This window comes from Pristis pectinata, chromosome 2 (assembly GCF_009764475.1).
Source record: "Pristis pectinata isolate sPriPec2 chromosome 2, sPriPec2.1.pri, whole genome shotgun sequence".
Classification (NCBI taxonomy): Eukaryota; Metazoa; Chordata; class Chondrichthyes; order Rhinopristiformes; family Pristidae; genus Pristis; species Pristis pectinata.
Window position 1 is genome coordinate 110,707,391 of NC_067406.1, and position 17,269 is coordinate 110,724,659.

General features: G+C 36.4%; 1 protein-coding gene across 1 annotated transcript in view; it reads left to right on the forward strand.

Moving 5' to 3' along the window:
- abce1 (ATP-binding cassette, sub-family E (OABP), member 1) overlaps nt 1-17,065 on the forward strand; it is a 34,246-nt gene extending 17,181 nt beyond the window's left edge. Inside the window, exons 8-18 of the mRNA XM_052037193.1 lie at nt 2,429-2,525; nt 4,232-4,321; nt 6,211-6,332; nt 6,987-7,208; nt 9,562-9,621; nt 9,715-9,773; nt 10,206-10,316; nt 13,057-13,199; nt 14,726-14,848; nt 15,801-15,912; nt 16,567-17,065. Coding sequence (XP_051893153.1) covers nt 2,429-2,525; nt 4,232-4,321; nt 6,211-6,332; nt 6,987-7,208; nt 9,562-9,621; nt 9,715-9,773; nt 10,206-10,316; nt 13,057-13,199; nt 14,726-14,848; nt 15,801-15,912; nt 16,567-16,614 — 1,187 coding nt within the window. The 3' untranslated portion in view covers nt 16,615-17,065. The remainder of the gene's footprint in view (nt 1-2,428; nt 2,526-4,231; nt 4,322-6,210; nt 6,333-6,986; nt 7,209-9,561; nt 9,622-9,714; nt 9,774-10,205; nt 10,317-13,056; nt 13,200-14,725; nt 14,849-15,800; nt 15,913-16,566) is intronic.
- The last annotated feature ends 204 nt before the right edge of the window (nt 17,066-17,269 follow it).

Consider the following 17,269-nt stretch of genomic DNA (forward strand, 5'->3'; position numbering starts at 1 on the left):
TGCAAAACGGAATTGGATAAAGAAAATACAGAACTCAGTGTATTGCACTAAGTGTATAAACATGTTCAGCAGCAGCCAAAGTTCTTATGCGCCGTTGTGCAAACCAGAACTTTTGACGCGGCATTTGTCTGAGACTGCCTCCAGGGTATTCAGGAGCCTGACAGCCTTGGGGGAAAAAATTGTTGTACAGTTTAGTAGTTCTGGCCTGGATGCTCTGGTACCACTTGCCAGTCAACCATTAACCCTGAGTGTTAATGACTGGGATTTAATAAAGGCAATGTCATTGAATCCCATGGGGATCTAGTAAGATTTTCTCTTGTTGGAGCTGGTAATTGCTTGTGTGGCCTGCATTTTCTCAGTTCTGTCAATGCTGAGTTATTTTTTTTACCAAAACTGGATGCTTCCAAAATGGACTAATTGTGGGCAAATGGGAATGAAAAATGTGCCGTCGTTAGCCAACACTGCAATTTTTTATCTCATAGTAAGGGCAAGGTCACTAGCAAGTAGCAGAAGATGGTTGCGCCTAAGACGCAGCCCAAGGAACTCCTATATCTGTGTCCTGCACTTGAACTTATTTGCCACCAACAACCATCTACGCTGGATATGTCTCCCACTGGTGGAGAGTTCAGCTGCCAATTTCCATTAACTGGATTTGCTAGTGCTCCATGATGTCTCACATGCTGCTTTAAATTTGAGGGCTGTTGCTCATGCAATATATGTACAATTTCCAGAATTTAGTTCTTGGTCCATATTAGGACCAAGGCTATAATAGATTTTGGAGCCAAGTAGTCCTAGTGGAATTCAAACTGAGCATTGTAGAGTTTGTTATTAGTGAGCAAGTGCTGTATGATAGAATTACTGTTGACACATTGCATCATTTTTACTAATGATTAGAGAGTTGGATGTGTAACAGTAATTTGCAGGATTGTCTCTATTCTGCTTTCAATGGATATGTCACTTCGGAGCCGTTTTTCCTTAAATGGATATAGGTGTACTGGAACAGCTTTGTTAGAGGCACAGCTAGCTTTGGAGCAAAAGTCAGCTGAAAGAAGCAGCTGAAATGTCAAATCCCAAAACCCTTGATTTCCTATATTCTATGAGCTTGGTTATTCTCTTTCATGCAAAATCTATCAATTTGGCTGGCATTTCTGAAATTAGAGGTTGTTTCCTGAGCCACAGATTAAGGGGTCGGTCACTTAGGAATAAGATGAGCGGAAATTTCTATCCAACAGTAATAAATCTTTGAAGTTTTCTACACCCACATCGTTGTGGGTGTTGAATTTATTAAGGCTTAAATCAATGAATGTCGAGCCAGCCGTTGAGAGATTATAGGGATCAGGAGGTGAAGTTGACTGGAGGTTTCTGATCAGCCATGATCTTATTGAATATTGGAGTAGGCTCAAGTGTTCAAATGGCCAATTCCTATTTCTGAATTCTCTTACGTTGGAAGTTTGTGAAACATGGGTAATGTTTGTACTTTCATGCTGGGCTCTGCTGTCATAAAGAAGAGGGATGGATGGTTGCAGAGCCACATTTTCCTGCAAATTACTTAATGTCCACTATCATTTATAACTGTATGTTTTGCGACTGTGGAACTTCGATCTGATCCATTGATCGGATTGCTTGGCTCTGCTTTCCATGATGCTTCTGTTGTATATTAGCTTCACCGCCAGGTTGTCACCTCGCTTTTTAGGTAAGCACGGTGGGCAGTGCTGCTCCTGACTTCCCCGTTTAGCCTGTGCTAGCCCCCATGCTTAATTGTAATGTTTAGGATGAAGGGTATGTCAGGTTGTTGGGTAAAGATTATGGCAAAGTGCATGTTTCATGTTCCCAGTTTTAAGTTAATATACCTGTACTGAATCTGGCCTAGTTGGCACAGTGACAATATCACACAATATTGTGAAAGGTGTCTTCTGAATAGAGATGGGACTGTACCCACCAGGCCTGTACGATGACTACTAGTTTCATAAATCTGCTTGTTAGTTCTTAACATCTACAGCAGCCCTAGTCCAGCAGCAAATTTCTTCAGAAGGCTTGGTCAGTTGGTTAATGATGCTGTTACTTTGTTACTAGTGATGGAAATCAAGGTTTTCTATCCGATATATAGTCTATGCTCTGACCAATAATGCTTCTTCCAAATGGTGCTTATCATCAAGGATTATTAATTTATCAGTTGACGGAGGGCAGTTGGTTGTCATCAAGTGTTTTGTTTGATCATGTTTTTTTCCTGTGTAAGTTGGCTGCTGCCTTTCCCTGCATCACAATAGTGGGTGGAAAGTAATTTGGCACATTGAGGTACCCCTAGGATGTAAAAATCCAATAATGTAGCCTCCTTCACTAGTTGACCCAAGCTGAAAATAGGCACATAGCTTTTTCATAATAGTAATTTTTGTGATATAACTTAATAGACCACAACTCTTTTACACAGATCTGACTCACTTGAAAGAAAGGAATGTTGAAGATCTCTCTGGAGGAGAGCTGCAAAGATTTGCATGTGCAGTGGTATGCATTCAGAAAGCAGACATGTAAGTTTCTGGAAGGAAATGTTTTGCTGTTAATAATTAATTTATTTTGCATGTAGTATCTATAAAAAGAGACTGCTGGTAGGTTTAATATACCTTCACAAAGACATTTGGCTTGGATTGAATTTGGCATTCCTGCATTAAATGCGAGAGTTTATGCTCAATTTTCCACAAACCTTTTTGAACACTCAGGTTACTATTGGTAGCAGAGGGGGATAGTTTGTGGTGACCATAATTACTGGAAGCAATGAAAATATGCAGAGGCATTTTTAGTTAAGTTATTTGAAAATAAAAAGTACATTCAAGAGATTTTAATACAATAGTGTAGTTTTTTTTTAGAGCTTCCTGAAAACCTGTAAGCACTGCAATTAGCAGAGTTTCACAGTGGTGATGAATTCATTCTGTCTTGTGAGCACAGTCACATTACTGGTTGATATTTATTACAACTGGTACAAGAGGTTTTAGAACTGAAATTTCAAAGTCTGTTATCTTTAGCCAGCGTTTTACCAAAGGCACACAGCTATCTTGTGGAAAGGGCCAGATATGCCTTCCAAATTAAAGACATGCTAAAAATGACTCTTAAATATTTTCTCCCTTAAATTATTTTTATTCATGTATTCTTTGGCAGCCTTTCTAACATAATTGGCTTTTGAGCTGTTTCAGGGTGCAAGAATTCCAATTCTTGAGTAACTGGATGAACGTTATTTCACAGATGCATTGCATTAAGTAATTTGTAATTTTAAAAAAATCTATTACTAGTTATTGTTTAGGATACTTATTGATATCTCCAGCCCTCCAGATGTAAAAGCACTTGAATATGACAGATATCTATCCACAATCCAAGACTATTAATTACAGAAGTCATGTTGTTATGCTGATGGTAAATTTCACACTGAATATTGCATTATTCTCAATACCACAGTATTGGCAATTGCAGAACAATAATTTACATTAGGTAGCTGTCTGAATGGGGAAAGTTTTCTTTTGCTGGATTATGGCTCTTGGTTGGTAACAGATGACAGATGTTCCATCAGTGCTAAGTGGAAGGATGCCCATTTACTTTTGTTCCCTTTGAGTGAGGTGAATGATCCAAAAGTAGAGAAGGGTCCCATCTGGCTTCTGGGCTTTTTGTTGCACTGGGTGTTGTAAACCTGACCACTTGATGCAGTTGTACATACATGATATAGGACATTCTTGAATAAAAACTTCGTAGTTTCCCAGTATTCCTTACTGCACTCCTTTCTATCAATGCTAATATTTTAATTCACCATACAATAAACCTAGTCAAAATGATCTTGCTCCTTAATTTCTTCATTATTGGTCTTTTTCTTTTTAGAGAAGTGACTGACCTTTGTTCTGTTATATGAAAAATTACCAACTGGATTCATTGTCCAGAACAGCCACATGATGCAATTCAATAATCAACTCTCTTGGTTCTTTGGCAGATTTACAGAAAATGTATCTAATGCTACCTAATGCATTTGGAATATGAAAAGCAAATTGTGGCACTTCGCACAAAATGTGAACGTGGTTTTATCAGTTTCTTTTCTGTAGAACTGCCTTGATGTTTCTAGATATTTTGATGCAACCATGCTTTTATTTGCTGTGTACTGTTACTGCATCTGGTATTTATTATTGCAGTCGTAATTCATTTGCTTCAACTTTGGTGCTTTAAAACTGTATATTCCAGCAAAAATTTTTTGTTTCAGTTTCATGTTTGACGAGCCCTCCAGTTACCTAGACGTTAAACAGCGTTTGAAAGCTGCCATTACTATTCGTTCCCTTATAAATCCAGATAGGTAAGCTTATGGGATATGTTTATTTTGCCAATTTTACTGCACAATTTTATGTACAATTTTACTGCTCAGTAAATATTATGGCCACAGTTATTTGTAATGACGATTTTTGTTGCACCTAAATTTTTAGTGGATGCCCATTTTTCTCTTCTAATAACTTAATTATTTATGTGTAAAGCTACTCAAATATCAGCATTGCACAGTGGACTATTTGTAAATAGTTTTGGTAACCTTGAATCGGCTATGAAAAACAAATGCTATAAAAGGTGGTTAGAGGACTATGGTGTTAAGAGAGAGGCAGGGGACTTGCATTAATATAACTAGTTTTTGATCACATTCAAAACGTCCCAAAGCACTTTATTTCTAATGTACTCACTAATATAATGTTGCAAATGTTTAAAGCCATAAGTAACGCACTTTGCATGAAAGATTTCAGTACATGAAACCAAACCTGTCAATTTGTAACACATTTCTTATTTTACATGGAAGAGAGTACAGATTGGCTCCTATCTGCAGGATCGAAGAAGTGGAAGAACTCTTAATTACTTGTGCACTTACCACTTAACCTACTATCTAAGTAGTGCTATTATTACACAAGGCATCATTGTACAAAATCTCTCTGCATTTCTGCTCTTGAAGTCTAATCCAGCCACTAGTCTAAACTTTGGTATTTTAGACCAAAACATTTTTGAAATTAGACCAGAATTTGCTGTCAGCAATGAGCTGACTGTGCTTTCTGTTGATCTTTGAAAAAAGATTTAGACTTGCCTCTTAATATTGGGAAGTTGCTGTATACAGCCAGCTCCTTCCCTTGAGACCTGCACATCAACAAGACTTGCTACAACATGAAGTTGGAAGTGGAGGTGATGCAGTATATCCAATTCCTTTCCTAGCCACCTGTCTAAAACATGAATATTCCTGTCATTCAAAAATATTTAGAGACGTTCAAAACTATATTCAAAAACCTAAATTCATCAACTAAAAAAAGTCTGCATTAGCTAAAATTAATCTTAGTCCCTTGAAACTATGCCACTCAATCAAAGTCAATGAGTCATAGAGAAATACAGCATTGAAGTAGGCTAACAACTGATTACAACTTCAGGGCTTAGGTGTGTGTGGGAATTGCTGATGATTATGTAGGGAATGTCAGCAGTTATGTGGGAACCATCAGTATTTCCCTGCAAAATAGCGACCGCTTTTTGTTTTTTTTTGCCATGTAAATCGACCTTAAGCCTATATTTTTACCAATTTTTGTTTTGAAATCTGGGGAGGAATTTTGATATGTTTTTCTTTTTCAATAAAACATGTTTAAATGATTTGACCATTTACACTTTTTAAAAAAAACACAGGTATCGAAGCTTGTCATAAATTGCACAGGTGCCAATTATGTAACCCTGGAGTCCCATGTAAAATTTAAATCGCTATTCCTGTTGAATGATATTAAAAGCTGTCTTTGCAAGTTTCCAAATATAAATCTCAAAATTCAAAAAAAATATTGGCTAGCATGTAAGAAATAAAGCATAAGTTGGATCAAGTTCTGTGGATGACAGGGATTGGATAGCCAAGGTTTGGCACTCTCAAGGACTTGGCAGTCCCTGTTGAATTTTTTGACAAAGGCACTATGCAAATCTGTGGTGTGCATTTTTCAAATGGCTTGAATCATAAGCTCCATAAGTTTACTTTTTATATTCATTTTAAAACCACTACTTAAACAATTGTTTCCTTATGCAGATACAATTGACTTTTTAAAAGCAGTTTTGTTAAAACTTGTTCCTTGAAGGATTTAAAAAGAATCTCCTGATAGTAGGTCTAATATTTCTAGCTGACCTTGTGATAAAAGTTATAGTAAATGTTTTACTAGATGTATGATTTTCTCATCTTTCTATATTTAGATATATCATCGTTGTGGAACATGATTTGAGTGTACTAGACTACCTTTCTGACTTCATTTGCTGTTTATATGGTGTGCCGAGTGCATACGGCGTTGTTACTATGCCTTTCAGTGTTCGAGAAGGTAAAACTTAAATGAATTAAAAAATGTATTTGGTACAATACTGGAAACATTCTTTTTAACAAAAAAATGTACCTGTAGACTGCAAAGACTGTCTAAGGTTTGAAGCGTAAATATTTTAATATAGCCTGCCTAACTAAGTTGGTAATATTTAAATACATCATTTAAAGGTTTAATTCCAGCAGATATTTTGGAAGCACTGCAGGTGAAGCAACATTGGGTTTTAATTCACTGTGTGTATCCTTAAGTTGGTGACAAGTAAACTGTCAAGTCTTTGAAGCATTTTTGCATTTCACTTTGACTTAATAAATAATATGAAATTATCTTCTCAAGGTGACACTTGCTGATAAATCCGTAACTGATCGTATACCTACAGTTGTAATGCAGTTTGTAATCTGTAGTAAAATTGATTTTTTAGATTAAAGCCACTATAATGGAATAACTTTGTTTCAGGTGTCATATGCAACAGTAAAAATAATCTATGTTCAGTGAATGTAGAACCTGTAGCTGTGCACAGTTGTCTTCCTCATCATAGAATACTATATTCTGAAAATAGCGTTGTGTTCGGGTTCACCTGAAACATCCACCATTCCTATAGCCATGAACCCAGTCACTTATAAGATCGAAATAATGTGAAGAACCTTTATCTCTCAATAGGTATTAACATATTCTTGGATGGGTATGTGCCAACTGAAAACCTGAGATTCCGTGATGCTTCACTGATTTTCAAAGTGGCTGAAACAGCAAATGAGGAAGAGGTGAAGAAAATGTGCCGATACCATTATCCAAGAATGAGAAAAAAGATGGGTGAATTTGAATTGGAAATTGGCACTGGCGAGTTCACAGACTCTGAAATCATGGTAATGCTGGGAGAAAATGGTGAGCATTTTATTACATGTGCTGAAATCATGGAAAATTATAGCTCAAAATAGTTGAGTACTGAGTTGACTTATATTTGATGTAGTAGGGTGTCCAAAAAGGTGCCCAGCAGCATAAAATTATTACATTTGTCTTTCACCTTAAGTACAGTATTAAAGCAACCATTGACAAAGAAGTGAAGGGGAAGAAGACAAATAAAAGTGCATATTCTGTGAGACCACTTTCAGCGTAGAGTGGGCAATTAGTAGATTTGTAACCTAGCATTTATATGCATCTCTGTGAATCTTCGTTTTCATGTAGTTCTTCATGATGGCGCAGGCAAGAGACTAGGGTTGTTGAGGCCCACATTGCAATAACTAATTTAAAAATAAGTAATCAGGAGGCCCTTTTGGAAATTATTAAGAGCTAAATTAAAGACGAGTACTCTAAGGTTTTTCATCTCTATTATTGCCTGAACCACAAATTGGAGGAAGGAATACTGGCTTGGGGAATCGAACTGGTGGCTAAAGGGATGTGTTAGGGGATAAGTGCTGCTGCATGATATACAAGCACCATTCCCTGCATGGGTAGGAATCATTGGAATGGGCTCCACTTGAGTAGGCTGGGACCAGGGTGTTATATAAAGAATAAGTAGGATGGTTATGAGGACTTTAAACTATCAAATGATTGGGGGTAGGTGGTTACTGGTTGATGGTAAATTAACAATAATAGTAATCCTAATGCATGCAACTAAAAATGGAGTACTTTTACATGGGAAACTTTAACTTTTTCCTATATCTTAGAATAAGAAGTATTAACTTTTGTAACTAGTAAAGTTATGAATTCCTTAGTTGTGTTTGCGCTGGCTCTCTGCACAATATGCACCATGACCAGCAAAATATAATGCGAGTTAAGGCTGATCTAATCAATAGCATAACCATGGATGATCGATTGCAAATACAAAACATCTACTAAAATTTTAGACTCTGGCAAGTTTGACTTCAACCCAGTGAGCGAGATTGTGGTAAAGTAGATAAATCTATTGATGGGTAAAACAACAGAACGTGAATATGGGGTTTTTCTTAAGGAGAAAAAATGATGAAAGATCAGTTTGCACTTGGAGTGCAACAATTGAATGGGTAAGGAACATGAAACTGAAAGAAAACGAACATAGTGAAAAGTCAAAAAATAACAGATCCTGGCAGCTAGGGGAAGATGATGACAAAAGGTGACAATAAATTGAAATAGGGAACCTAAAATGAAACTTGCATGCTTTATCACAATCAATGTAAAAGTTACGATTATATTGATATATAAGGAGCAAAATTGGCCTTTTAAACCGTTAATGGTGATATCATAAATGATATTATAACAATAAGGAAATGTTGAATGATTACCTTATCAATATTCACAATAGAGAAAAAGGATGATATGCCAGGCCTACCAAGCAAATGTATGAGGAATCAGGGAAAAGAACTCGCCAAAATTAATAGAAGCAAAATATCATTAATGAAGAAAAAAATGGCACTTTTATATTAAAAAAAACTGCTAACACCAACATTAAAAACAGAATAGCAAAAACATTCAGTAGATGAGGCAGCATTTGTGGGGGGAAAATGTAAACTCTGTTTCTCTTTCGAGAGATGCTGCCTGACCTTTTGAGTTTCCAGCATTTTCTTTTTTTATTTACGATTTCCAGCATATGCTGTTTTGTTTTAAGTTACTGAGTTTTAAACTTGTGTTTGAAGAGACAGGCCATGGCACTGAAGAGTAGGACCAGAGTGTTTCTATCTCCAGGGTATAAGGAAAGTAAATTGTACAGATTATGCAGTAAAACCCTGATAATCTAGCATCCTCGTGACTTTGGTGGCATCAGACTAGCATATTTTCCAGGCAATTGGATATTACTCCTGGTAATACTGCAGCACACTTTTATTTTTTATTATGTATCACACAAATTTTCCAGTGAACCTGATGAGTATAATGGAACTAGGAAATATACAAGCACGGTCCACAGTCCGAACCGCAGCTCTGGCTGCACGCTCTCCTTGTGTTTGGAACCCGAGGCTCACATTTTGAAATAATGAGTGAGCCAGCTGCTGAATTATCAGGAGTTCTAAACAATTAAATGTTTAATGATATATGTTCAATGCTAAGGCAGATAATCAGAGCTGTACTGTATTTGCCCTAGCCATATTCTCCCAGAGCTGCTTCAGTTTGGAAATAGTTCCTTTAAATCAGAAAATTGCACATTTGTTCATCGTTTAAGAAGAGAAGCCATAAAATTATTGACCAGTTAATCTCAGGTCTTGTTGAAAAATAACTGGAGTCTATGATTAGGGAAAAAGTGATGATTATTTCGTTTTCTTAATAGGTACAGGGAAGACGACGTTCATCCGAATGTTGGCTGGAAGATTGAAGCCTGACGAAGGGGGTAATGTATTGTTGATGTAATTTTAGGAAATAGTACTATCAAATTATAACACTCACTGTCAGTTCCAAAATAATGTATTAAATATTTTAATAGGTGCAGTGCCCGTTCTAAATGTCAGCTACAAGCCACAGAAGATCAGCCCTAAGTCTCAAGTAAGCAGCACAATTTCTCTTAGCTTTTTTAGATTGTTGTAAATGAATTGCTGTAGGAGCATTGGAAAGACATGAACTTGTGAAAATTGCCCCTCATTTCAATATCCAGGATTTTAAATAGTTGGAGGTCTTGAAATGAAGTGCAAAGGATTTAAGTTCGGTATTCATCCTGTCTGAATATTTCAACATTGGGATTTTTATGGTCAGCTTTATTCACCATCACAATTTGCCTTCGTCAAATCTAAACTGAACTTCCATGTCTTGTCCCTCAAATATCTTCATGTGGGAAAAGAAAATGTATGTAGAGTATTTATAGGTTTATTAATCTTGTTCCAAAATTTTAACTTAATGCAATGTATGTAGTTATTGGGGATATATCTTTGGTTTGGAAAGAAATATTTTTTTTAAGGTAATAGTATTTTGCCTTGCTAGGGAACTGTTCGTCAACTGCTTCATGAAAAGATCAGAGATGCCTACACTCATCCACAGTTTGTCACTGATGTAATGAAACCACTGCAAATTGAAAGCATCATTGATCAAGAGGTACTGCTTCAGCTTTTTTTTTAATTATATCATGTGTAACACCTGGTTTTATTAATGTCAAATATACTTGAAGGAAATATCTCTGCTACTTCAGCTAGTGCCACCCATTCTACCTTGCTCCTAGCTACTGTCAAGCTGGCTGTCAACTGAAATGCCCACATTGAGCAGATAGTTTTATTGTCATTATTGGATCTTTATCATTATTGTCTTAAACTGGTCTTAATGTGGGGGAAAAAATACATGGCACTTCTAAGCATCCAGAAGAGAAAATGTACTGCCAAAAGAAAAAATAATATGTGTAACAAGAAATGTATGCAGAGGGATAAATTCTAAATAGTGTTTTGAAGGAAGACCAGGAGTTGAAAATGCATCTGGATTAAGAGAAGGAATTATAACTGAAAGTATGATAACTGGTGGTTGTGTGAACGGAAATTTGGCAATGGAAGAGTCAGAAAAATAGAGTGTGAAGGGGGTTGTTGGAAGATGTTGCTTATGTAAGGAGAAATGAGACCATGAAAGAGTTTAAAGATGAGAAAAGTAATTCAAAATTTTGAACTGTTAGGAGCCAGTAGCCAATACAAGTCAATGGGTCAGACTAACGAATGAGTAGGGCTTAAATGTGGATCAGGTGCAGGTAAATAAACTTTGGATGGACTGCTACTTGCGGATGATGGAGGATGATCAAGAATGGTATTTTAACTTGGCATTAACATTATGTTTAAGGGTTATTCTGACTATTATTTTCCGCAGAAAAAAGTTAAATTAATTAAATTGTATTTGTTATAAGAGACTATTATTATGTTAAGTTTTAAATGATGAGGACAGGCTGCATGGACTAGGTTTGTAATTCTTTGAGAATGCGAGATTAAATAGTGATCTGATTGAAGTGTTAAAAGTAATTAATGAGTTCCAGTACAAGGTTGGGGCTGAGGGTGGAGTAGGTGCAAGGGGTAGAGTGGTCTTTTTAAAAAAAAAGAGAGCGCTAGATATTGAGTCTGGATACACTGGTTCACACCTGGAACTCTTTTCCCAAAAAGTTGTTGATCCTAAGATCAATTTAAAATTTTAAAACTGAGATTGATGGCTTAAGCAGGGTTTTTTAAAAAAACGAATTGGAACCAATGCAGGTGGAAGGATTTAAAATACAGATGACTCATGACTTAATTCAATAGCAAAACAGCTTCAAGTGGTTGAATGGGGCCAAGTGTTGTTTCAAAGCTGTTTTCTGCTAAGACTCTAAACCATCTGATTAATCAAAAATGGCTTGTGCATACTGTTATGGGAAGTTATTTGTCCATTATCTGAACAGGAAGAAATTAAGAATTAGAAGCTGACAAATGATAGGAGATCAGAATGCAATCAGCTTTATTAAGGGGGAAGCTGAGATGTTGGAGAAGAGTTATAAAGCATGCCCTTTTGAAATGAGGTGGCCTGCCTTTGCGGACCAGCTTGAGACACTAATGCACCAAGAGAAATTATATGAATTAAGGCCAGTTATAATGTACTTTTGTGTTCACCTTGCTGTGAAATAAAGAACCTGACACATTTTATCTGGCCTTATCTCATCAAGTTTTTGGCTTGCTTTTTGGAAGATGTGATTTCAAATCGTGGGCGGGTATTACTGTCCTGTCTCTGCTGTCTTACAGCCTGATAGAGAATGATAAATCAACTTGCATCAAAGAATGATATTTAGATCACTTAAATGAGTAAATGATGCTATTTTAGCCAAGTAATTGTCAAAGTTAGGAAGGGGTAACATGATGTTTTCAGTAACAGAAGAACTGATGTCCACAGTGGGCAGCCTTAGGGATAGGCATTAAGCAGCCATTGTGTTAGAGGGGATACAGACTAGAAACTAAGTGTATGGTCAAACAGAACACGGTTGTGAACACTGATGAACAGTCTTTGACTGAAGTATTAACTCTGTTTTTCTCTTTGCATATATATTTTCTGATTTGCTGAGTATTTCCAGCATTTTTCTATTTCAGATATTCAGCATCCACAGTTGTGTGTCATGGTTGCAAATAACCTTATTTAGATAATCAATAAATACTTCTATGAAGTAACCAAACTGAAGGCATCTTTCTTCTTCTAAGCACCAGACCTTTCAGAAGAGATGAAGAAAAGTGGGGAGGTGGGAGGTTTTTAAAAATAAAACTGCTCCTAACTATTCCTGTGTGCATTAACCAGAATTTTTGGACAATAAAACTGCTGTGGAAGCTGCCAGGAACTTGGTTAAAATTTAGAGTAACTATGAATCCAAAAGGAATTTGTTTGCTTCATCTCAGGAGCAAACATTTGCTCCTTATTGCCTTTATGTTATCATGAAGATTAGGGATTGTGGGTGTATTGCTCAATATCTTTGTTCTTCAGGGTAAGGAATGTTTTTTATGTGCTGCTTTACTGGTCATTATCCCAGTCAAGAAGATAAATGGACAAAATGGTTAAGACCTGCTTCAGTACTTGTGTGAAACAGCCCATGAGGCAGCTTTAGGTACATCATAGTGAGTTGCACCCAATGTGAGGAATAAGCAGGCACTTCACAGTTGCACGTTGAGGTATTATCAATGATGTGAATTCTCTTCCAACATCTTTTGCAGTGCCATCTAATGCAGTTGTGCCATCACGAAGAGAAGTTTGCTTGAAATCTACTCAATCCGATTTTGTTCAGGGCATAACTTGTGACAAATTTCACAAATTTTTCACAATAATTTTCACAATTAGTATATATCTCAAACAGGTTCAGAATCTGTCTGGAGGTGAATTGCAACGTGTGGCACTGGCTCTTTGCTTGGGTAAGCCAGCTGACGTCTACCTGATTGATGAGCCATCAGCATACCTGGATTCTGAACAGCGTCTCATGGCTGGAAGAGTAATAAAACGGTAAGTTTTTGGAGAGAAATTATTGAATAATTTAAATGTCATCTTAGTTCATTTGGTTTTACTTTCAAAACCAGTTCAACTTTAGTGCATAATACTTCAGTGCAGTATTGAGAGATTGCTATAATGTTAGCGATGCTACCAAGGACATCATGGACTTGAGGAAATGCAGTTGCCATTAGCAAGGGCTGTATTTATTTGTTAGCATAATTGCCCCTTGCTGGACCAAGGAAGGTTGATGAAGGTATTGCATTTGATGTTGTATGTGAATTTTACAAGACTTTTGACAAGCTTTTGTAATGACAGACCGATTGGGAGAACCAAAAGCCCATGAGATCCAAGAAAAAAATAGCATGTTGGATCCAAAATTGGCTCAACAAATAATGATTGTATGTTTTAGGGATTAGAAGGCTGTTTGCAGTGGGGTTCTGCTAGACTAGATCTCTGGCTTTTCATAGTAAATATCAATAATAGGCAAATATGGGAATCCTAATTAAGAGGTTTGCAGGTGCTATCAAAATTGGTAATGTGATGACCAGTGAGGAAGAAATTTTAGCTGCAGTAGGATCTTAATGGACTGATTGGCTGAACACAAAAGTGGAAAATGCGAGTGGATTGAAAGAAATACATTTAATAAGGAGAAACATGGCAAGAAACTGTACACAGTTGGGGGTGTGGTATGGTGGAATCATCCTGGATTGGGGCCACTAGCTGGAATTGCCATGCACACTCTTGCAACACCTATACGTGGTAGAGGTATGTTGGTGGTGTCTTGCTGGGTTTTTGTATTCAGAGGCTTTTGCGAGACATAACAAGGCATCAGTAGTAACTAGATCTTGGGCAGCATACTGCAGAGGCCCCATCCAAGAATGTCTCAGACAGGTTTTAACAATGCAATCCCGGAGTGGATTTTTCTTTTCCCAAAGCTATTGAGGCACTTAACAGTTTTCAGAACTCTGTCAATCAGAGACACTTAAGGCGTATTTACATCAGGAAGTTTATACTAAAATTACTTGAGTTAAATGTTCCTTAAAACATAAAATCACTTACAAATCATTAAAAATATATTAAATCTAAGTGAGATCATTAAGACAAAACCCACATCTGTGCCTACAATTTCCATTTAAATGAATGGCTTTTCAGATTTAGCCATCAAATGTCTGGATTTACAAGAAGGGTTTATAATTATGTTAACTTTGTTCTTGATAAAATTATCAGATACTTACACATGAAAGAATTGACTGTACTTTTTTGTCAACTTATCTTCCACCTCCCCAAGGATGTGTGAGTTGAGAGGTTAATTGGCCACAGTAAATTGCCCCTTGTGTGAAGTGAATGGTAGAATCTTGGTGGGGGGGGGGGGGGTAGTTGATGGGAATATGAGGAGAATAGGTTACTGTGAAGACTAGAGGAGAATGGGATGGTTGAGAGCCATCATGGACTCAAAGGGCCAAAATGGCCTGCAATGCCATTGCGGAAATTTGTTTGCTGGTTTAGTGACAACTGCTCTCTCTGCGATTTTTCTTTAGCTTCATTCTCCATGCCAAGAAGACTGCCTTTGTTGTGGAACATGACTTTATAATGGCCACCTATTTGGCTGACCGTGTGATAGTGTTTGATGGAGTACCATCTAAAAGTACAACAGCTAATCCGTAAGTTTTATTTCCTTGGGAGTATGATCATTTGCATCCATTTTGGAAGTTAGACCACTGTTAACTGTAGGGCTGCATGTCTTTTTTGCATTATGCTCACTCGCCTATGCAAAACATTGACTCAAATTTATATAAATATGGGAAGTCTGAACTCATAAGTCCAGTATGGTAGAAATGAGAAAGACATGTTTTGAGTTCTACTGGGATATCCTTCAGCCTATTGAACCTCATTTTCCTAATACAATTGTGTTCCAATTGTGTTATTTTGAATAACTCCACAGCTTTCAGTTATAATAATCTAATAGAGAAATATTACCCCATGCAAGCAATAACACTGCCATTTTTTTTCAAACTGATGGGTAATGCAGTGAAAGTTCATTTTGAATAACTAGCCAAGAAAAAACAACTTAGCAAACGCTAAATGGTCCAAGAGATTGAGCTATGTGGACCAAATTACCTTTTTCCTAACTTAATCCTCTTTCATGAGGTTACCTTTACTGAAAATAGATAGTTCAACTTGTTCATTGTAATCTCCACATTTAATCTCCACATGTAAAAACATGAAGTCAGCAATCTCTGCCAATAACTAAAACAGAAGTTTCACTTTTTGTCGCTGTTGGCCTTTGTTCCTTTGCATGTTAAGCACTGATGGGAATTAACAAACAAATACCTTGAGCACTAAATTATATTTGAAACTGAATCTATGTGTTGCAAGTAAGGTAAAATAGTGTACGTAAAAATCAATAAATAGATTGTGTGCATTATATTGATAAAATTTTTTCAAAGACAATAGTATAATTTTACATTTTTAATTCTGTTTTGCATTTGGGAATTAGCTTTATTTGGGAGTGAGGATTGCACTATAAAGTAATGCAAAAATTATTCTCAGATTCAGGGTGCTTCAACTTGGATCTGTAATTTACTTCGCTAAATATTGCATTAAACAATTCAGCCCACAGACTCTGCTTGCTGGAATGAATAAGTTCTTGTCACAGCTGGAAATCACATTCCGAAGAGACCCAAACAATTATAGACCAAGGATTAATAAAATGAACTCTATCAAGGTAAGCATAAATTATGTGTATTAACCAGTCACAGGAATGAAATCAATGTGCCTTTTAGGAATAAGACTCCTTAAAAAAGTTTGACTTGCGACAGCACTAAAGAAAAAGTGTAAGATTCATCAAGTTGCTTGATAGTGTAGATGTAGAGGGATGAAGGACAAGTTTTTCTTTTAAGACTTCTAAATATTTTCAGGAAATGACTGAGTGGAGCAAATGATTGAATATATTATCTAATGCACAGAGTTAGCATCATGAGGCGAGATTTCCTCTATTTGCTGTGTTAGGAGGACGTCTTATATTCCATTACTACTACCTTTCTTCTCAGTTCAGATCAGTGTTAGCAGTATAGCACTTCTTTATCAACACAACTAAGTGATGGGAATACCATCACATTTGCTGTTCCCCCACAATGAAGTATAATCATGACTGGGGTAATGCACAGAGGCTAAGCTTATCCTTCCCAAGAGAGCAAAAGGAAGCACAATGTGAGCGAGATGAGTAACTGCAGTTCTTTTAAAAGTAGATTCAGCAGTTAGGTTTGATTTATCTTTCATATAATTAGTTATATTAGAGTGGAGAATGTAGGATTTTTTTTCCCTTTTAAGTGTTATTTGGAAAATGTTTGGGAAGACTAATCTACTTTTTTGTTAATAGGATGTGGAGCAGAAGAAGAGTGGAAATTATTTTTTCTTGGATGACTGAACTTTCACTTTTGAGAACCAACATGTGGTGAATCCATTTGTCCTATTCAATACAAGAAACGTTTGGAATGAAAACTGACGGTCTGCATCTTTTTACTGTTCAATCAACATCTACAGAGCAGTTCTTTCTAATTTTTAAATTGTTCATTTTCCCCCTTGAAATATTTGTAGCTAATTGATAATATAATTGTGATTTTATTACATCTACATATATTTATTCATGGCTATGATGTGAAACACCAGTTTGAGGTGTACAAGGGGGAAAGAAGAGTCCAGAAGAAACAGTAAAACAACCATGTGCTATAAAAGGTGACCAGAGGGGTTGTCGTGTATTTGAAACATCAATTCTGCTTTTATTTTTACATCAGCTTCTTTTGGCAATAATTGAATTTTGAGGAATAAATTTATTTCAAAGTATCCTATTAACGATATTAAATCCTACAAATACGAAGGTAGTGCACCTTGTGTTTTCTTTTCCTTTTGGTAAGTTGTATAATGCAATTTGTGGAATGCGATGCAGAAGGGACAGAGCTGCAGTTGCAAAGTAAGATTTCCTCTCATGGTAAGTCATTCTAATTGAATAATGATGCAATATACATTACATGAAGGAAATCCTTTCTTTATGATCCTCAGATATTCTGAGTCTGCTTGAATCG